The 22,715-nt window shown below is 43.1% G+C and overlaps 1 protein-coding gene across 3 annotated transcripts in view; it reads left to right on the top strand.

Annotated features, from left to right (window-relative positions):
* Nucleotides 1-22,715, top strand: part of LOC109852957 (KN motif and ankyrin repeat domain-containing protein 1) — a 46,362-nt gene that overhangs the window by 8,677 nt on the left and 14,970 nt on the right. Inside the window, exons 1-4 of one of the 3 annotated variants that reach the window (XM_020424610.1) lie at nt 13,471-13,648; nt 15,872-15,966; nt 17,173-17,375; nt 17,872-18,106. In XM_020424610.1, coding sequence (XP_020280199.1) covers nt 15,921-15,966; nt 17,173-17,375; nt 17,872-18,106 — 484 coding nt within the window. In that variant the 5' untranslated portion in view covers nt 13,471-13,648; nt 15,872-15,920. Of the gene's footprint in view, nt 1-13,470; nt 14,050-15,871; nt 15,967-17,172; nt 17,376-17,871; nt 18,107-22,715 lie in introns of those variants that run through there. The other 2 variants (XM_020424608.1, XM_020424609.1) reach the window with 2 other exon arrangements.

Genomic DNA, 22,715 nt, shown 5'->3' with positions numbered 1-22,715 from the left:
ACGAGAGTTCAATCATCAAACTTTTTTTGTTCATAACTTTTTTATAAACAATGAGCGACGGATAAAACCTTCATATTATTATTCAGAGAGGTGACCTTGATAACATATGTCAAAATTGTTGAGATCGGAAAATAGTCCGTATAACTGCATAATTACCTTAATTTTTTTTTAAACGTTTATATCTTCAAAAATAGACTAGACAGTTTTGCAATTTTGTTTGTCAACGCAGAATCGTTCAAACTTTCAATAAAAAAAAAAAAAACAATTAAAAAAATATTGATTTTTCGTGGAGATATTCGATTTTAAAGTCGCGTGGGTCTCACAGACCCAGTCTGTTCAACTAGTAGGCGGCTTTGAAGTCTATCCACAAAGGGTTAACTATCCGATGTTATAATAACAATATAAGCGACGCGCGCGAGCGAAGGCTATCATTAACAACACAAAGTGAAAATGTGCAATCACACAATAAATTGATAATGTGCGGATAATAAAACAGTCTCTCAAACGCATACGAGCGATTTGCGTTGTTGAAAACTGGTAGTTTCAGACGTAATAGGTTTAATTTGCGTGGGCACCCGGCGCGGCCTCTTGCTTATCGATGACATCGTCCCCGGCGCGCTCGTCATTTTCTCTATGGGCTTGCTAACAAGATATTTCCATATTGCGTAGTGCGCCGCGCGACCGCTTTGAGAAAATCCACAGTAGCAGGTGCAAACAAACTTCTCTCATCTCATCTCTTTTTCCCGTCTGATAGTCGACGCACACACACGTCACGCATGTGCGTCGATGCACATGTGCAATGTGTTACATAACGACTTGCAACATCAAGTCTATTTGGTTTGTAACAAAAGCGTATTTAGCACACGACCGTCTCCGCGCGCCATTCCTATTTTATAATGCGCGGTGTGTGCGTACGTAATTTGTCATATGTATACCGCCGACAATAAAGGCTCCGCGAAAACGAGATAAACTGACGCTCTCGAGACTTCCGTCTCAGTAAAGATAACACATTCGTTTATTGAAAGAAGATCGATATTTTTACGTTATTCTCAATAGCTATAAACTCTTCTATGTTTAACATTTTCTATAAAATTATTTCTACGTAACAAAATTGTGTGTGTGCGATTATAAAAATAATTTACTGATTTACTTTTTTACAATAGAAAAGATTGCGATAAAAACAAAACCTAATCGGTAAGAGAGCGAAGAATGTGCGCGCGTTAATATTCGCACGCGGTTGGACTTACTTCAGATTTCGCTTTTCATCTCTCTGTAATAAAGATTCTAGGACCGCGCGCGCATTCTCACGATGCTCACGTGTGTGGATGCAGCTGTCGGCATCTAACACAAGTAACAGATTTCTCATCGAACCATCAAGTAGCTATTTCTCGCATCTGCGCCTAAAGATCGCCTGTGGCAACGCACGAAATTCGTAGAAATAGAGATGCGTAGAGAGAAAGAGAAAGAGAGAGATATACATATATATATATATACATGTATTTCCACACTTTGATATTTAAATCTTTTATGCAACTTCGCATTCTTGAATTTTAAAAAGCGACGCTTGCAGCATTCATGAATTACGTGTTTCACTCGCGTTTGCTTTTAACATACAAACGTACGAGAAGAGGCACTTATGAATGTAAAACGTAAAACGAACGAGCAACACATATTATTCGCAATGTCGGGACCTTGACATTATTTCCCGGCTCGATTGAATCGCGTTAAATAATTAATTCTGCCTCGGCGGGAGAAAAAGAGAGAGAGAGATGCGCTTTCGACAACTATGGAAATATCTCTTTGAGCCACTTCGAGGCGCTACTCGCGCGAACGACAACGTCATCGCATACGGGACGTAATCGCGTCTCGGCATACTCTTCTCGAATACGTAATCCTTTTGCGAACGTATTTACTGCAAGGTTTTGTTCCTTTTTTTATTAACGGTTCGCCGAGCGGATATTTTCAAGCCGATATAGAAGCGAAACACGTGTACACGCTGTGATCTCTACCGCGTGTTTAAATCAAATCGAGCGAGGTTAATGAGAATTGATTACTAAAGAAACGCATTTTGTGTGAGAACTGTCGCGTGTGTGACGTAATTTAATTCCCAGCCGCGCGATCCATTTTTATTAAAAATTCAAACGTATACATTCGATACATCAATTTTACATTCATCAATCGCGATTTGAACTAAAATATAAAAAACATTCCGATGTCACGTAACGAATCAACAAATTTATTTCCAATGTTCGCGTTTTGGCGAGCGCAAAAGATTGTGTCGACGAAGGCGGGAATAATTTCGCATTTCTCGGAGCGTGGCAACAATTTGAGATTCCGGTCTGCCGCTTTTACGTAACCCCCCCATTATTTTCCTCCAGCAAAAGAAGCCGACGCACCGTTTCCCGAGTCTACCTCGAGGAGAGAGAAACGCGAGCGAGCGCGCGCGGTCGTAATAATTTTTTTTTTTTTTCACGATATTCATTTTTCGCCGCCGCGCGCACAGCCGCACGAACAAACAACACCGCCGTCGTCGACAACTACGTGCAATCGCTGCGTAAAACGGCGAAAAAACGAAAAATCGGTCACGTGTGCAGCAACACGGCCGTGCGCGTTACAATAATGAGGCTCGCAGGTAGCAGAGAATACACACACCCGGCGGAGTCGGCCGGCACGAAATAAATCTCTCCTCGCTTAGTTGCCTTTCTTGGCCGAGTTTTTGTTCCCCGTTGCACTTGCCCTTCTTTCTCTCTCTCTCTCTCTCTCTCTCTCTCCCTCATCCCTCTTGTAATTATCCGCATGACGATAATCACGCTCGACGAAACGATGACGGCGCTCACGTCGTCGAGTTAATAAGTTCTCCGGTTTTTCTTTTCTTTTTTTTTTTTTGTTTTTTTTGTTTTTATACAAAGTTTTACCTCATTTTCGTCGGAACACTTAAAGTTCGTGCGCCTCAACAACATTGTTATTACGATCGGTAAAAGCACTAATGGACTTTCATCGCGCGACCAATAATAAATTAGCGAAATCGTGTGGTACATTTAAATAACACGATATCGCTATTACAAAAAGCAATCGGAGTCGAACGATTTTGTTTTCGAGAACGATTCGTGTGCGCCCGCACGTATGTGATCGAGTAATCGCGCGCGCGTACACGCACGCACGCACACGTCGTCGCGCCGATGTAGAGAGAGTACGTTCGTCTTATCTCATTCTTCTCATTGGATCTCATCGGGAGATTATCCTCCTCCCACGTTACACAGAGAGGCGGCATATGCCCGCGTCGTCGTCGGAGAAGAGACAGCGGTTTATTTAGAATTGCGCGCACACGTTTATTTGTGAAACCGCGCGGCGGCTTTTTGCGCGACGATAAACCTCGTTTATTAACACAAACAGTCATTCGAGGCGAAGTCGGTCGTGCGCGCACACCGGACATTAGATGCGAATAGAGTAACTGAAGAACACCGCCTTGTGTGTTATATACTTCTCGCTCTATCAATCGTCGTCTTCATGGCGCATCGAGCGACGACAAGTAACTTCGCCGGCCGAACGAATAACTCGCTCACGCGTGCACACACACGGCTGAATTGCGCTCGCACTTGACAGTCGTTGACCTACTCGCGCATTCAAGAATCGCATTAAAAGACCTTTATTTTACTTTATTTTTTTTTTCTTTATCATCGAGTTACGTCCGAAATGGCATTAACGCCCGCGCGAAATCAACGTGTTTTTCTTCTTTCGCGACTTCTCGCGAAACTCGCAAAGGATAAAATTTCTTGTGTCCGTGATATCGCAATTACGTGATCGCAGTTAAATGCACGACGATGATATCAGCGATTTCTTTTTTCCTGATGATTTTATGACGTTTAACACAAACGCGAAACTAATGCGCCTGCTTTTGATTCGCGATTGACGAGCGATCCGACTCTTGATCAAAAAGAAGCGCTAATTGAACGACCGGCGCGATATAATCAAAGAGCTCAATCAAAGGGTGAGAGAGCTTCGTTTTACGATTAAATGAGTTACGTGAGTAACCGACGTGATGCGTTACGGACACCGACGTTCGTATCCGCGACGGTTTAAACACTTCTGCGTTCGAATGTGGGTATCATCATCGTTATTTTCATCTGTAATAAAAAAACAAAAAGAAAAAAAAACGTCATGAATAATTCAACGCGACTTTTATATACACGCCGGTATTATCACGTCCGCGTTTTTATGTGAAAAAAAAAAAAAAAAAAAAACATATGAAGTCATTCGGCCGAACGCGCAACATATTTTCAGACGATCTTTCTGCGAATGCAAATTTTCAAAGACACACTTTCGCGAATTGTGCAAAATCGGTAAACAGGTGGCGACTATCAAGGTGGACGTGCCGACCTTCGTTCGTTCTCGAAACGTGTCATTAGTATTTTTTTCGATGCAGAAAACTATATTACGCGCGTTCAAGACATTCACCGCGGCTATAAAATAATCTGAGCGCCGATTTCGCGCGAATCGCGCGAGTTATCTTACTGCGCGTTTTGTTTTTTTTTTTTGTTTTTGTTTTACGTCGAAGAAAACACGTGCGTGTCTGCGATTTTTCACGACGATTTCTTCGGCGGTCGGTTACCGATGCGAAGCGCGTGTTCTCTCCCGCGTGGTTCTCTCGGGGGTATCTCTCTTTAAAGGCCCTGTGTAATGCTCGCGCCGCAACGCGCATTATTCAAGTCGCACACACCGCACGCATGTGCGTGAACGTGCATGGGCGAACGAGAGGCCGATAGGTGGGCTACACATTTGCGGCTCGCATATGTGTGTGTAATCACGTTACTACGCACATACCGGGTGAAGCGGAGCGAGAGAAGTTTTAGGTTAAACATAGTTTCACGTGTCCGCGTTAAACTCCATCGTAAAAAAAACAATTGTTTCTTATCACGAAGACACTGTGCTCGCGGCGCGAAAGAGCTTCAACGTAAGAGGTTCACATTCCAAATGATAATTTTTACGAAAACTTACTAAAACGAGATTCAATAAATGCGTATTACACCGTATTTGACATTTTTGTCTCTTTAATATATACGAGAGACACAAAATTCCTCTCTTCGCAATAAACCGAGATAGTAGAGGAGAAACGCACATCGGCGTGAATAAGGGACGTGATTTCTGGTATCTCTGAAAAAAGAAACGACACACACGAGCTGCATAATGCATGCAGATAAGATGCTTCCCTTTAACGCGACATGACGAATCAATGAATAGCTCGTTTCCAACGCGGAGACCGGTAACCGGTGCAGGTGCCGGAATGTTTCAAGCACCCTTTACATTTGTTCCCCCCGTTCTTACGCGTATTACACTCGTGCGTGTGTTTACGACGACGACGACGACGACGACGAAGGTAATATTTAAAACGGTGTGCGTGCGTGCGTGCGTGCGTGCGTGCGTTCGAGAGACTCTTACGTGCAACGCCCACGCATCGCACGCCTCCGCCTCGTTGCATCAGGCCCCCGGTCGCGTTGTGTCGGGCCGCATAAGCAGGCCCGATAAAGCAACGCTCACACCGAGACAACTCTCCCGAGAGATGGATAGATAAAGAGAGACAGAGGCGATATCACAGCAAGGGAAAACAAAAGTGGGATGCCGGTGAATTAATCTAAATAATCTTTTTATACGATCGTTCGACACATTCCGCAGCGCGAGTTCTCATTCCGTATTCTTATTTATTCCACATTCTTTCTCTCCTTATTTTTCATTCCGCCTTCGTCGTTAGTGGGCGCATCTTGTATTATCCTTCCTTCTTGGAAGTAGATCTTGCGGGTAAAACAAATTTCGTCGAGGGATTTTTTTTTTTTTTTTTTGCGTAAATTTTATACATCCAATTTTATTTTATTATTTACTCCAACGCTCGTTTGGAGTTTTATTTATTTATTTATTTTTTATTTATACGCGATTGATACGTGCTCGAAAACGTACGTGCAAAAGCGCGTGAGATATGTAGCGCGTATGAATGTGGCTTTAATTCTAACACTGATCTAATGGCTGAGATTATTGACTGGCGCGCGTAGCCGTAAGCTTCTTTGCCTTTTATGTGCAGAATCAAATGGGCGTATCTAATTTATCTCCAACATTTGCGTATGAACGCTCTCGTTACTCAGATAATACGTGACCCTGTTACCACCGCGCGCGCACCCTTTTTTTTTTTTTTTTTTTAGCAATAATAATCAGTAAATCCCTTTCTCCGTGTAGCTACATGTAACTAATCACAAAGTAAAACACTTGTACTTTTCACTTTTGAAAAACTCTCCAATGTACCTCCACGATGAATCAAAATGGTGTCAGTTTCTTTGAAGAAACCAGATTTTCGAGAGTATATACTTTCATATAACTGTCGGAAGAGAGAAGAACGGCGAGTCATGCTCCTTTATTGTGTCCCCACTTAAATCGGACACTCCGCATTTTTGCTCGAGACTTCACCGGTGTAGAAAAGAAAAAAAACTTACGCATTTAAAAACAAAAAAAAAAAAAATACAAGTGTTCGAGAAGGCGATTTTCTTCCGCACAAAAAATTTTTCAACGTGATGGCCGTTGATTGAGCAACGGCCGGAGTTCGACACCTCTCTCGCCAAGATTTTCCGATAACGGTAGTAATCTAATAACGCACGTGCGACGCGATACGACGACGCGAAACGCAATACTGCGCCGCGATTCGTTTTGCAAGTCATTTTCCCGCGCGACGATCATAGCAGCGATATTGTATAATAGCGCACGCTAATTACGCATTCCCGGCGTTCGTTTGGAAATCGCGCGAAACGTACAATATAAAACGATTTTTACGATCGGTTTCTCGCGCGTTCCTATTGCGCTTCCGCGAGTATTTGAAAAAAATTTCTCCGCTGCACTCTGTCGTTTCTTCGCGCCGTCTCTCTTTGCCGCTCGTAAACTGAGTACTAATTTCTAACAGCGTAAACTCACGTAACTCCGGACTTCTTGTGGAAGTTCCAGAAAATAGATGCTTGAAATTGGTAAAAAATTTTCGGTGCGCACGTTGTTAACTAATTTAATTAATTTTTACGTTTGTGATTAGTGACACGCATCTCTTTGAATTTATCTAAGATTAATGAAATTTAAATAATTTATATATGCGCTACAACACACCGACGTGTTTCCGTCTAAGGTATTGACAAGCGAGTTTTTTTTTTGTGTGTGTGAAAGGTTCGCGGCCTTCGTTGGCTTAACGGTATTCGCACTTTACAATGTAATGGGCGGTGATAATCACAAATTAAACACACCGAGCAAAGAGAGGCACGATTGTCCTTCGAGTGACTCGCACTATCTTTAGATCCACGACAAATAGGCGACCGGCAATTTTTATACGCCGCGCTAGATCAAAGTTGAACATTGCCGACCTTCTTGTTTTCTTCGCGAAAAAATCGTCGGGACTGTCGAGACACTTATTCAGTTAAATATACAATTGGAGCGATCTACAATTAGAGCTCGTCGCGCTGAATGATGAAAGTAAACGTCAGTTGGGCTTTTACTTCTCGTCGCGATCCGATAAAAGCTGCGGCTATATACTTTTCAAAATGGAAAGAGACACAAAAAGATCGTCGGAAGGCAGTTGCAATTTTTGACATTTAATTATCAACATTTTTTCCATAAAATAATATACAAATTACTCCTCTGATGTAATTTTATGAACAAAATTTTAATTTCGAATTTCTCAAAGCGTTCAGTCTTACTTCTCCGTGTGCGTGGGACAAATCTCTGCTGATCTCTCTGCGATCAAACCGATTGCCTAATCGACTGGAAAGCACGCGTGTGTAAAGAGAGGCACGTCTCGCGCAGTAGGTGTTTCCGAAGTGTGTTTCGATCTAGTTGCGACCGGCGATAGCGATCTACATTCGACTCTAATTTCTATTTATACGTCCCATTGTCGGGGGCGGACGCGAAATGGGGATCAATTTCACGCTCAACTAAGTCGCGCTACACCGGCGCTGCGCTCGTTGTGTACCGCGAAAATCCTTGAGGTGAGTGAACGTCACCGTCGTTCATTGTTGCGATGACGACGACGACGACGACGACGACGACGACGAATGAAACGGCGTGACTTGTTACAAGTTACGTCGTAGAAATTTAATTAAGACCGCTCGGGATTTAAAGCTGCTCGCAGCGTGCGCGCAAAAAGGGCGCTTTCGCGCTCGCAGCTTCTGTCACTTCCATTAAGTTAATTACCGTCGGGAATACCATCGTGAGAACACAAGCGTCGTTATAATATGAAATTATATTATGCAATTTGCTTTCTCTGTGTATCTTTTTCTCTCTCTCTCTCTCTCTCTCTCTCTCTCTCTCTCTTTCTTTTTAATAATAACCTGCTGCTGCTGAAGTTTACTTATATATTTATAAAAATTGGTCACACATCGATTTTGCGTGTGCAACATCGTTTCCTACTTTTCCCCCGGAAACGACTTCCCGTACCGTGTTGTTCGCCGACAAAACATCGATCGGTTCCGCGCGCGAAATCTCGCGCGATCTCGTCGTGCGACTCGTTACTTCCTGTTGTCGAGAGAGAGCCACAGGCGAAAGGACCCAGAGAGACCTCCGCATCTTAGCGCGACCACAGAGAGAGAGAGAGAGAGAGAGGATGACAAAAATACGACGTTATGGCTTCGCTCGTCATCCGGCGTATACCGACGACGATATTTTCAGCCTGCACACACGTTCATTGAGAAAAGCCTTAATGGGCGAGAGTGTCGGGCGAGCCGCGCGTGGGCCGCGTGTGTGTCCAAGGCACACAAACCTTCCGGCGCGCCGTATGATCTTACATGTACGAGTGTGTGTACTTTGTCTCTTTAACGCGACCGACGACGTCAGACGACGAGCGAAATGTTCATCCTTCGACCTTTGTGTGCGATGTGAGGCGGTCATTCTCGCGTATTCGCTAGAAAGCGGAAAATGAATTGGCTCCGCGCGCATTGATGCGCGTCCCCGGCTCGAATCGGCCGAAGAAAATTGACGCGAGCGTCGTTGTGTGATTCTTCCCGTCTTATTAAAACTCTCTCGTTTTTACATATTAAATTTCTTATTTGTTTTTAATAATCCGGAAAAATTTTTTCACACATAGAAACGAGTATATCATATACATGACACACATTTTACAGATATACATATTTTTCTCCGCCGATCCCAACAAATTTTTAGGACGAGTGACGAATACAAATGACTCCGAAAGGCAATGAGTATTCGACGATTTATAAAAATTCATCGCGCGAGGTTCTGCCGTTTCCGCGCGTCGTGTGTGTGTGTGTGTGTGACAAATGGCTCGAAACACCGGAGCGGAGTGCCGGTTCCCAGAAGGGACCGACAAACGCGTGTTCAGGAGCGTTTGAGAGAAACACGCGTGATATATTGAGTTCTTACATATATACGCGTACTTTATCGGACCTCTAAAAGCCGCGTTAGGTGAAACAACCGGGGCGTAAAGTATGACGCGCGTAACACGCCTTGCGGCTTGTTGTTTCACGATACAATCTCGTTCGGGAATCTCGAGGCGATGAAGTTTTACGAGCTCGTGTGAGAAATACTCTCGCGCGCACAGTCTTGAATAACTTACGAGCCGCGGAAGGACGAAACGTAAACCAACTTTTCTGAGAAGAGATCCTGCGAATTGTCAAGATTATATAGGTTTCCCATGCGCACAGGATGCGCCCCCGTGTTTCTTTTCCGCCCTCCCGTGTCCGCGCCGGGGGGAGGAGGGTCACACACACACACGTGACGTTTTATCTTCACTCGAGAGACTCTTTCAGATATATTTCGTCCTATTTATATACTTTGAAGAGAGTTTCTTACTCTCTCGTTACCTAGGGTTATTGCGGTTAATGTTACGCTTTGAGAAAAAAGTGACGGGCGCGCAACAGGAGTCGACGGGAAAACAGGAAATTGATATTAATGCGTCCTGCTACCCCTTTACGACGTTGTTAATGATTGTTACGCGCTTCTCTCTGCACCTTATCGCGTTACATCCTCGTGTGTATTTGGAAATGCAAGGACACGACGGTGATCAATTATTCAGCGCACACATCACAAGAGATTATTCCCGAAGTACGACTGTACAACTCGAAAAGTTCGTGAGAATATTCTCCATTGGGGGGGTAGAGAAAATTACTTTCGACATTCGGGAGAGGGATTTATAGAATCTACGTGCTTGTCAAACCGAAACAGTTTTGAAAACATAAAGTAAAAGGTAATCGAGACGCGATGTTCCCGCGTCTATCGAAAATCTAATTCTCGCGTTGAAATGTACGTGCGTAAAATCTCATCTTTTCAAAAACTTTGCCCGACGGAGTCCACAAGACCTCATCACAGTGTGAGTTTTTAAAAAATGAAGATAAAAAAGATTCTACTTTTTGTTTCATTAAATGTTTTTATAGTAACAATTGTTTAATTCGCGCTTTTCCTCATGAGTTCAAAAATAAATAACCTACTTTGTTCTTAATTAGTCAAATCTCAAAATTGAAAATAACGTTAACTTTTTCTTTCTCTTTTGGGTTCCATGGACCCACCAGGTAATTCTTCAGTCATTGTAAGGGTTAAAGTTATATTTCATTCCGACTCCAATATCAATTTCGCACGCAACTGCGAAAATATTGTTGCTGCGCGGACTTTTCCGAGAGACTTAATTATAACCACTCGCACGTTACTGAGGTTCAATATCGCCCGAAGATCACAGGGAGGGATCGCGGGTAGTGAGCTTGCCGGACAGCAGATGCAAGCGAAGCGCATTCGTCCGGTAGCTAATAACAATAATAATAATTCACAACACGGACTGTGTGAATGTGCACAATATCATAATATCGCGGCAAAAGGAAGAGGACGGGATCTCGCAGTAGGTCTCTCGCGAGAGAAGCCGGGGTGTATATCTCTCCTGCACGATTTCACTATTGTTTACGAGCCATTGTGTTCATAATCGCGGGCCAGAGGCCAAGGAGACGACAGTGCGCGCGACATGTCGCCTCGTTTCTTTTCCGCGTGTGTATGTGTGTGTGCGCAAACGCGCGCGTTGCACAGTCTTATCTGATCTCGGAGAACGGAGAGAGAGAAAGAGAGAGAAAGAAATATATATGTCTCGTCGCCGGGCAAACAACTCTTTCCCTTTGTCGGCGAGATATAAGGGAGAGATTTTCCCTGCCAAATTGTTTTGCTTTATTGCGCGCAAGTACTCTGTACGTATTTTACGCGCGCGTTCCCGAGAGAATCTCGCGTAATTTTTTATATACATCTCCCGATTGAGGGTGTCTCGTTTCGATCGGCTTTCGGCAAATATGCACATACATACATCGCGAGAAGAAAGAAAGTGAGCACGTGCTGCGCCGCGCGGCTACTTTTGTGTCGCGTTCTCTTTCTCAGCCTTTTGAGGGGGTGACAAGTGACGAGGATTTTTATGGCACAGCTTTAACAAGTACATACACAAAGAGCCTTAACGGAGGTCGCTTTCGCCAGAAAGTGACGATGATGACGCTTATGGTGGGATGATGATGAGGAGGAGGTCTATCTGAATGAATCAGGTTTAAATCCCGTTTTATCATCCGTCTGCTCATATGGTTGTTTTTTTTTTTTTTTTTTTACGATTCTAGAGAGAACATTTTTGTCTTATGATGTAATATTCTGTAATATTCTGTAGATGTAATATTCTGTATTTTTAATTAATTTTTTTAAATTACAAGTTTCAAAAATTTCAAATATGTAAAACAGACGTGTGTGCAAATTAATGTAAAAAATTTAAACACAGTCGATGTGTCTCGTGATGAATATTTCACGAAACATACAATAAACGAGTATTAAAAGTGCGATGAAAAGTCGATCTCGCGCGCGCGTTTGCAGTCCCGAGCGCAGTTCCGACGTCATTCATTCGTACAAAAAGTTAACGAGACAAGAAGATAATCCGTTAGCGCCGAGCACACGGATATAATATATTATAATTGAAATTCCCTCGATCGACTTCTCTCGCGGCGCGAGATGTGTGTTCTATATGATATCCGCTTATTATAACATTACACAGCGGCGAAACTGAAAGTCACTTTATATCTAGTGCGCGAACACACATATTTTCCCGCGTTGTAACACATTGATTATAACAAGACACGCGCGTGTAAAATCGCCGAGGTATATCTCGTTGCCACATCACATACGCGCGCATATGCGCGGCGACGATGTCGTAAGATAATTTTCTGGCGACATTAATAGATAATCGAGGACGAAAGTGGTCGTGCAAGGGCATTAGCCTTGCAAGGACGATCGTGATCATATTATTTGTCGTGAATGTACTTCTCTCGTTGTCACTCAGCTCGCTCGTTTCGCGAAATCTACGTGATAATTTAGCCGCGTTATAAAAAAACCATCGCGCAATATTTCTTCCGCGCGCGTCTTCACACACACAACTTACATTATAATTTGTTTAATAATAGGACATCGAAGATAGAATTATAGATAATAATATTTTATCAAATCTTATGTTAATCAATTTCTTTATATTAGCTGAAAATATGGCTTCAGACAATAAAAGTCGAAACGTTCAGAAAATAATTTGGTAAAACTTGTCTTTGAGAAGAGGTTCTTCCGATATAACCTTTTCACATGTATCAAAGATCGTTCTCCCGAATGACAAAGTCACAGCCGTCGTTCGTTGTTTATTAAAATGTTGTTAAGAATACAATTTAATACCTTCTTTTAGGGAAGGTTCCTGACCTTCGTACATACATATTGTAAAGATCATTTTCCCGCGCTTCCCGCACGCGTACGATATAAACGAAATATTTACTTCTCAAATGTATACACACACAATGTCGGAAAACAATGAATTATTTACGAAACCTCGTTTGTTAACAAGCTTTTAATAAATCACGAGCGACAAACTAAAAGTTCTTCTTTAAGTTGCTCAGAAGGATGATCCTTATAATATATACATGAAGGACTTTATAGGTCAGTGGGAAAAGCCTCCCCTAATTTTATCAATAATTTTTGTATCTATTAATTTTGCAGTACCTGCGCTTTGCTCGTCCACGGTGCTAAATATAAAAATTATTTATTTAGGATTTATCAACACGAGCCGAAAATACAAATTATTTAATCAATTATTTAATTTTATAAAAGAATTGTTTATCATAAAAACTTTTTAATACATTTCCAGAGATTTTTTTATTTTTCTTTTTTCGTCGATTAAATTACAATTAAAATGACTTATTAATTTCGAAATAAGAAATAAATTGCTCTTCGTACAACTTCGAGATAAAACAGAGACCTAGAGAAAAACACCCTGTATATACGAGCGAGTTTAATTTTTGCGGAGGCGTCGCGCGTTATGTATCGCTCCAATTTTCTCGCAACGCGCGTACGAGCGACCGTGTATAATTCGTTATCAAAGCGTTCGTGCTTATCAGCGTGACAGAAAACACCGCACTGTATATCGATCCGGTTCACGACTCATTGTCGAACGGACGTGCCCGCGAAGCAAGTCGCAACAAGTTCACGAGGCGTTTTGCGGCCTCGGAATTTTACGCAAATCGCGCGTCTCACGTTTCTTCTGGAATTAGGCCACGGTATATACGAGCGCGTGTGCATCACTCGCCGGCGACTTTCCATTAAACGACAGCATCGTCCAGCCGGGTCTCCCTACAGTGTACGTGAGCCGTCTTCGAGCGGTCCCTTCGAGTTGCACCGAGAAGAAACGTGCTCTCATCTCGAGAACTCGAAGAGTCACCGCTCGCTCGTCCGAGAAAATTTATTTTACAGTGAATACTCTCTCGATACGAGCTAGTCGAAGAAGTCGTGGGATTCCGAGGAAATTGATCCACGCTGAGTGATGCGGACAAACGAGTTGTGTTAAATAGAAGTACGCGCGAGGAGAGAACACACTCTCTCTCTCGTATCTGTTAACCGTAATATCAAAAGACTATGGTGTGTAGTAGTTACCTCATTTTGGGCCGTCGTTCAGTCTGTCAACAAAATACTACGTCGATAGACAATTTGTAGTCGCATACGTGACAATCGATAAATATTCTCGGACAATTTCTCTTATCGGTAAGTAATCAATCGCGGCTCGAGATAATCACTTTGCCGTTACAATATCAAGACCGTAAGTACGGGATGAAAGTTTACGCAACGCGCGCGCGCGCAAACGAACGATTCGGACACAAAGTAAAAACGGAGCTCGTGTTCTTTGCGTCACGTTAAATTTGATAATTATACGGATAAATTTTATTAATTAGTGCGAAGCACACGTCACGTTTCTTACTTAAAGATATAAAGAATAATAAAAAAAATAATAAATAAAAAAAATAAAATAAAAAAAAACGATCAAGCGAAAGTCCCGCTCGAAAACTGGTTGGCGGTAAAGATGAATGCGCGCGATAAAAGTATCACCGAGCACTTTACATGCGCATTTTTCATCGTGTGTTTACTTTATCGTAAGAAAACGAATGCGTGCGTATCATTTTGTATGTATTTCTCGTAACATTGAAAAGATAACGTGTCAAGATATCGATAAGGAGATGATAAATGCGCGAGCGCGTAAACGAGCCGTTTAGCTAATTGCGGAAAGAAAAGAAGAAACTGGTAGCGGCCGATTATTTTTAAATGCCCGTGGAAATTCCGAGCGCTCTCGACGAAGTCAGCGGCGTTACCGAGAAGTCGAGCGAAAGAGAGAGAGAGTGTGTGTGTGTGTGTTGGGCGCGTGTAGAAAAATTGCCACCCCGATGGGTTTTTCGCCGGAAACGTTTGTAAAAATAAGACTCGGAGTTTCGCGCGCGCGCGCGAGTACGTACCTTCCGTAAGCCCGGCGCGAACAATTAGAAGTTCCTCGCGAGAGCGAGACGACAGACAAGAAACACAGAGCGCGCACTGTCGTCAGACCAGAAATCCGGGATACGGAATTAGCCGTCGCGGCGGACACGGACCAGCTCCGTGAAGAGCATGTTAAGGGGGTTTTATACCTTTCTGCGGTTTAAAATGCGCGGGGGATGTGAGGACGGGAGCGCGCGCGGCGCCTTAAAACCGCTCTCTCGCCACACCGTCGTACAATAATTCTTTCAACGTGCCAGCGCCGGATGATACATGACGACGTTCGCGGTCCCCGCAAATTGCCAGGTTGCGCGAATAAAAGCCGTCAAATTAGGTAGAAGAAAAATGTGCGCCGTGTCGATTTTTTGTTTTTTTTGTTTTATTTTTCTTCTACTTAAAATTCGTGTATGCGCAACAATAAGATCGACGCATTGAATAATTCAACGAGTCGGTGGTATAAACCACGTCGCGCAATTAAACAAGTTAATTGCAGCTCCCGACTGAGTTATGGAAAGTATCGAAAAAGTTGTTCGTGTGCGCGCTAAAGAATATGAAAAGATTAATTAATTTCTCCTCAAATCTCCGTGTTGTGAAAGAAAACACGATTTCGCGACTTCGCAATTAGATGCTAATTGCTACATCTTGTTGTTAATTGTATTAATGAAGATATTGTTGCGAGAGAGAAAGAGAGAGAGAACTTTCGCTCGATTGAGGCAATTTGAGAAACGCAGATGAAGCGGCTGACAACAAAGGAATTCCCGTCGGGAACGTGTCAGCCCGGCTAATAAAATTACGCAATTCTTCCGAGAAACCGCGGGTGGCCGCTCGGTTGCGTAATAAAGTGCAATTAGAGTATGCGAACATTGTTTCGACTTTCGCTCGAAAAATCTATCATGTTTGAGTGCGCATTACTGGTTCTTCTTCTTCTTTTTCTTCTTCTTCTTCTTCTTCTTCCTCTTCTTCTTCCTCCTTGTTTTCGCGCGGCCCGCACGTGTAGCGAACACGTGAATCCGCTCGCGTGACGTTTACGCGGCTAACTTTACGGTTTTATTTGTACTTGCAGGATTATGGAAATGCGGATCTGCGAGCGCGTCTGACGATCAGCCGAGATCATGGCCCTGACTGTCGTTCCCTCGACCCGCGTTTTCAATGGAAACGGTGAGTCACTTTTTAATAAAAGTGCACGCGCCTATAACAGGAGATCGTTAGCCGCGTGGCGAAACGGAAATGTAACACGCAATTTCATTTTCCACAATAATACCTAGACCGAGTTCGAAATAAAATGAATTTTTTACGTTACGTCGTATCGGTTTTTTAACTTTACGTGTTTCTCTATTTATTATAAATCATATATTATTAAAGAAGAGAAAATTTAAATTTAATAATACATTTGTACTACTATTATTAAATATAATTTTTTACATTATATATATATATATATATATATATATATCTTATTAAAAGAGAATTTTGAAATTAATATATATATTTGATACTATAAAATTAAATATAATTAAATATAATTAAATATCATTTTAATCAAATGTAATTTTTATCCTCTCTCTCTCTCTCTCTTTATCGTTTATTAAATTTATTTGGATTTTTATACTTGTTTTACACATTTTGTATGTTTAATCTAAAACTGATATTGTTATTTTGCGTTGAGTTGCAACAATATGCAAATAGAGAAATACATCGAACACGTATACCGACCGCGTCTTGTCAGATTCCGACGCGGAATATCGCGACGCGCGAGACACGGCGGAGTTCATTAAGTCATTGTCGGCGTATAACGTGATACGCTATATGCATAAGAGAACACGATGACGCGCAAATGGAATCCCCGTGCACATCCCCGCGGCTAACGAACTTTGCGAGAGATTATTATTACCGTGTCTCTCTGGATGGCGGCCAGTGGTTACAACATATTTCGGTTTACATTGCGCCGCGGCCATTAACCTCGAACAAAAACGGGCACGGACAATTCGACCGCGATGAACAATCCCGCCCGATCGATTTGCCGCCAACAATAGATTTCCTCCCACCGAAAACGTCTTTCTCTCGATTGCGATCGAAATTGCGCGGCCGTCCATCGAAATTGTGATTATTCGAGTTTATTTTTTCTTTTTTTTTCACGTTCGAAAATAAAGTTTGCGCGATACTCAATAAATCAATCAACGATTAGTTGGTTTCGAAAAAAATATGATGCCATTTGAAGAAGAACGAAAAAAAGCACGCAGAGAAATAATATCTGCGTTATATCTCGATAACGAATATCTATATAGCCTTGAACCAGAATTGTCGCGAAAGCAAATATTCTTATCGCTGATAAATATTACCGATCAACCAAAGATTTCTTCGCAGTGGGCACGCAGGCGTACGTTTCCGGATCGACGGCGGGCTCGGAATGTCAGTGCTGCCCTTACGGATATCACATCGATCTGGACTTCGTGCGCTACTGCGAGGCAATTGCAGCCGGAAGCGCCGGCGACAGATCAACCGCGGAGAGACGCAAGAAGCGAGAACGTCGCAGACAATGTCAGTCAATGGAGGTTCTCCTCGGCCTGGTAAATTAATTAGCAGTATCTTAACTTCTAGTTACGTGTGTTGAAATCACGCCATTGTGCTGCGGTAACGAATAGTGAAACCGGTTATGTATTAGCGCGGCCCGCAATTTCCCGGATACTTCCTATGTCAGTTATGAGGCAAAACATTTGAAATCTAAAGTACACGTTTGTTTATACGTTGTGTGTACAAAATTAACGCGTAAGAAAATATTATTTCAAAAAAAATTCTACAACAATTTTTTCAAATTTCTAAAAACTTAATTATTACAAAATATCTGATCAAGTTTGTGTCATAAGTTTTGCCGCGAGAATTTATCGACGTCGAGAGACGATAAGTCGTCCGCTTCGCGACGAAATCGCGACGATGACGCGAGAGAGATAAATTCGCTCGACAAACGCGCGCTGCGCGAGACGCACCGAAAACATAATTCACATCGGACGTTGCGACAAGGAGTCTCGTGTCTCTTTAGCCCCCGTTTTCCTTTATCTCTCGTAGGTGAGTCCGGCGCTGGCGGGAATAGAAGCCGAATTGCCGAAAATACCGCAAGAATGTACGACCGCGAACGGCGTGACCGCGCCACCGAGATCGAATCGTCCGCCGAGACAACCGGGAGATTCGCAGCCCTCGCCAGTCCTGGACCTCAGCGACGTCGTAGGCGACTTCGAGGCGACTCTCAGGCGATCCTCCAGGTCAACGAGGTCTTCCGATCGTCGGCCCATCACGGAGACCGGTAAGACAGCCTTTTCTTAGTCGATCGCGTAGCGGAAAATATAATGAACGTTGGGCTCTTATCGCGCCAACGATAATTACACGATAACTTACATGAGATAAAATATCTTCTAATTATATAGTTGTTGGACACGATATTGGTATCGCGTCAAGAATTTGCGACGCGATTTTTATTTCTGTTGTTCTTATAAACGCGCAACGTTGTCGATCGACAACACAATGTCACATTTACTTTTTACGTTGACGTGGCAACAAAATAAATCGTTTCCATAAACGTTTCGCTGCCAACGATAAATTGCGCCGATAAATTAGGTTTTAGACACTTGATCAGTGAAACCAATCAGTGAAACTATTTTCGAAGCGATCTTCATGTTCCACTTGAACGTTTTTTTTTTTTTTTTTTCGAAGTCACCGAGCATATCGGTAAAACAAAAGGCATCTCGATCGCGAAACGAACGGTAAAATTCGCTCGAGCGAATTCTTCTTACAAAGAAAATCGGTGCATCCGGGTAATTGCGAAAAAACGATCTCGCGTGAAACAAAAAAAAAAAAAAACGACGAAACGAATTAAACGTTGCGGCGGTGAAGAGAGCGGAGATGAATAAAAAAAAAAAAAAGAGATCTCCGATAATTTCACGCGCATTGGATTTCCTCGCGCTGAATCCGCTCGCGGCCATTTTGGGATTCTCCATGGCCTAATGACCCGCTATGTTATTGCGAGCGAAATCGGCCTCTTCCGTTTTCTTCGGAAGGAGGGGAGAGAGAGAGAGAGGAGTGACTTCGCTTTGAAGTCGGCACCGCGCCGGAACCCATTAATTATTTCATTAAGCGATCGCCTTGTTACGGACACCCGAGCTAATTTCACGAGGTCTCGCCCGCGAACAAATCGCCACGGAAATCGCATTGTCCGACGCGCCGTCGATGGAGAAATCGCGTCGCGCGCGCGCGCGCGCGATCGATTTTTGTCGGGATCCGAGAGCTTTCGTCAAGCCGTAGGTGATAATCGGACACAAGACGGCGCATCTCGGCGCCAATCGAAAGTAAGTACCCAAGCAAGTTATAATTGGTTAAAGTTGCTAGGAAGCAAGGTTAACGAACGTACAACGCGCGGTGAGTCTTCCGCCGTGGTTTACGACCTCTTCCGTTTTGAATTCCTTGATGCAAATTGCGCGCGGCGCAAATTTTCTCCGCACGATGCAACATTGTTTCGTGATATAATTGTGGGAAAGATGCATTCCCCCTTTCTCGCGGCTTGTTGTAGCCGCGCGATGATGATCGAATTAATGCACAGACAGGAGGTTTCTCTCGCGTTTCGTTTGCGGAATTTTTTTTGCAGAAGCTGCACACAAAGTGATTAAAATTTCATCAATTCATTGGCAATTAATCTCACAAAACGAGGAAAGAAAAAAAGCGAAAGAAAGAAACGCGCCGCATAGTTTGCTTTCCCCGTCTCTTTTTTTTATTATTATACACCCAACGAGAACGCACTTACAATTATTAAGCGATCCTTATCACGAAATGTGCGGTATACGTAAGGAGGCATATTCCATCGAAATGATATATAAATTCGAAATTTTATAACTTCTTTAAGTCGCGCTCGCTCGCCTTTAATTAGGAAGAGAACTGCGCGCCGCATTTCTTCCGAACGCTCGAGTTCTCAACTTTATCAGATATGTCTTTTTATAAAAACGCTACCTTGATCGACCGTTATTTTTCTTAAACGCCTTCAAAACGGCTTATCTCGCCATTACCTCGGGAAGCCGAGCGTGTCTTGTAGCGGTTCGCGCGCAGTGGCTTTCAAATTTTACTGTGTTTTTATATTTATACGAAGCGTGTGTGTATCGCGGTAATTTTTTTTTTTTAATCACAAATAATTTTTATAATTATATTGCGGTAATAAAAAAAAAAAAAAAAACTTTAGCTACGATAAAAAGAAACATTTCTCTGAGAGCAAACAGGAAGTTTTTTGAAATCATCGAAGGGTATCGTATCGGGCAGCGAGTTGAGTCAGTCGCTTTATTCGCGAGTGATTGAAAAATGAGACGGTCGCTGATACAGCCGACGTTATGACTTTTTTATTTTGCCCGTGGACCGTACGCTCTCACCCGGTAATCTCGAGACGCCGGCGGTAACTTCGCATGCATTTCACTCTCTCTCTCTCTCTCTCTCTTGCGGCGATTAAAATAAAGACGGCCTGTGCTATACCCGGTCCGATTGTGTTTCACGCGGCGACAATCGCGTCAGTTTCTCACGACGAGAGAACTTAATCGCGAAAAGAGAGAAAGAGAAAAAAAGAAAAAGAGAGAGAAAGAGAGAGAGAGATTTCTCTTTGTTTCTACTCTCGTTCCGCGATTTATCGTGCAACCGGCAGCCGACAACGGAAACGTGTCGCAAGGAAGAAAACGGGCCCCCCCGGTATCTTCTATTCAAGTCTTAATTAGCATCGTGCGATCTTCGCGCGAGAGTGCGAAAGAGGAAGAGAGGTAAAACAAAGTGTTCTAAAGAAAGTGACATTTGAACAAGGAGGAGATCTCTCGAGTAAATTGGATTGTGTGTTTTGTCTTTTCTCAAAATAACTCCGCAAAGTGTTAATTAGGTAAATTGGGGGATAATATACATATTTCAAAATTAAATATTAAATTTCATCTCCTAATATTTTGACACTGAAATTGCCGCGTTATATATTTTTTCATTTGTTAAATTATTATCTTGCAGCTACGGAAATATGTTTTACCGATAATATTTCAATATATCGCACGCGAGTTTTCACTGAATTACGTAATTCAGTCTCGCGTCAATCAGAATCGTTCAAAAAAGATATAGCGGGATATAGACTTTGAAGCAGAGGAAAGTCCCGTCGTCCGTTGTCGGACTTCCATAAGAGAGAGAGATAGAGAGAGAGAGAGAGAAAAAAAACGTGTAACAAATTGCAACTCGAGAGGCAACTCGAACGAGATGAGAAGGGAGATACATCTCGCGAGACGCATCGAGTTAATGACCCCGAGGGAAAAAAAAAAAAAAAAAAACTGATGCATGTTGAGCCGCCAATTATCAGATCGTCAGGTATAATTCATACCGACGTCAATTCACATCTCTGGCGATCGGATACCTTGCCAAACAAGCTACCTTGTGATAAAACCGCCGCTCGATTAAATCCCCACTTGATGACGCCTGATCCTACCCTTTTAATCGCGCGTCACGTCGCGCTTGCGGTTTCTTGTGTATAGACACTCTATAACGTGCTACTCCTAAATCACGCTTCGGAGAGATAGTCACCGGCCGTTTCTCCTCGCGGCCACGCAGCAGATAGCGTATGTGTATATACATATACATATATATAACGTGTGCGTATAACGTGTTCGCGAGGCTCGCGCTGCGGAACGCGCCGGGGAAGCCGGCGGTGCATGGCTGGAACCACCTGCTTCCGGTCGTTGTACTGACGTCGGTTGCATCGGCGCGGCAGCGTGCGATGTTTCCACCCGTGTGTTACCCCGGCAGCTTGGACCGAACCACGCCGGTTCCGCGTGCACACACGTTACTCCCCCCCTTCCGTTCGCCCGCGAATTCGGCGCACCGCGAAGATGCACCGCGCGATGACGCAATCGCATTTGCATAGCGGACACCGGCCTTTAACGGAGCTTCGATAACGATATTAAAATCGCAAAGGGAACGCACAATAACGATGTTATTTATATGTGTAAGAAATTATCGTTTGATTTAGTTCTAGAATACAATTTTGTTTTTTTTAATTAAAAACAAGTATATCGATTCTTCAATTTTCAATTGCAATTTTAATAGTTTTTTCTTATACCTTTATTTATCCACGTAATTCTTTCTGTCTTGATCGATATTAAAAGTGTAAATTCCGCTCGGCACAGGGTGTTGTATATGTTAACATTTAATCAACGTAATACGATACTTTCAGAAAATATGCAGAATTTCGGAGCGAGGCGCGCGCGCATCGGACGTCGTGTCCGATGAGAAAAAGTGTGTTAAGCGGTGCGCGTTACGAAGGTAATAACGAGGTGTTGGGTCGCTGTCATAAACACAGAAAATGAGTCGCTGAAAAGTTTTTACCTCAAGTCGCGCTCCGAAAATAGTCGGTGCGCAGTCACGAAGAGAGAGAGAGAGAGAGAGAGAGAGACCGCGCGGCGAGTTTTAGCGCGATTAAAACTTCTAACGGAGTTTATCGCGTGGAAACGATTAGGTCGCGATTTGATGAAAACGGCTTGTGACTTCATCGCTTTAGTTGCCATTTCGAGGTGGCAACCTTGTCCGGGCAAGGTGGTCGCATATGGTCGCCAAGCACCTGTCGCGCGCTGCACGCACGCGCGCGCAACTGGTTCAACTATTTCCGAAGCACGCGCATCGGGAACGAACGAAAATACGATCGCGAGAACTCCGAAGGTGTGACGCGAAGATAAATTCAACGAAACTGGCGTAATCGAGAAGGACAAATAAGCAACACAAATAAATAATATATATGCAGGATTCCGACGGGCCTTGGAGATGTTACGTGTGTCCTCCACTCCCTCTTCGTTGGCGTGTCATATAATGTAATCTTGAATAATTGTCATTTATCAGACTTATAAAATTCGGGTTCGTGCGTG

This window comes from Pseudomyrmex gracilis, unplaced genomic scaffold (genome assembly GCF_002006095.1).
Source record: "Pseudomyrmex gracilis isolate BER0280 unplaced genomic scaffold, ASM200609v1 scaffold_41, whole genome shotgun sequence".
In the NCBI taxonomy this organism is placed as follows: Eukaryota; Metazoa; Arthropoda; class Insecta; order Hymenoptera; family Formicidae; genus Pseudomyrmex; species Pseudomyrmex gracilis.
This window is presented reverse-complemented; position numbering and strand designations above follow the sequence as displayed.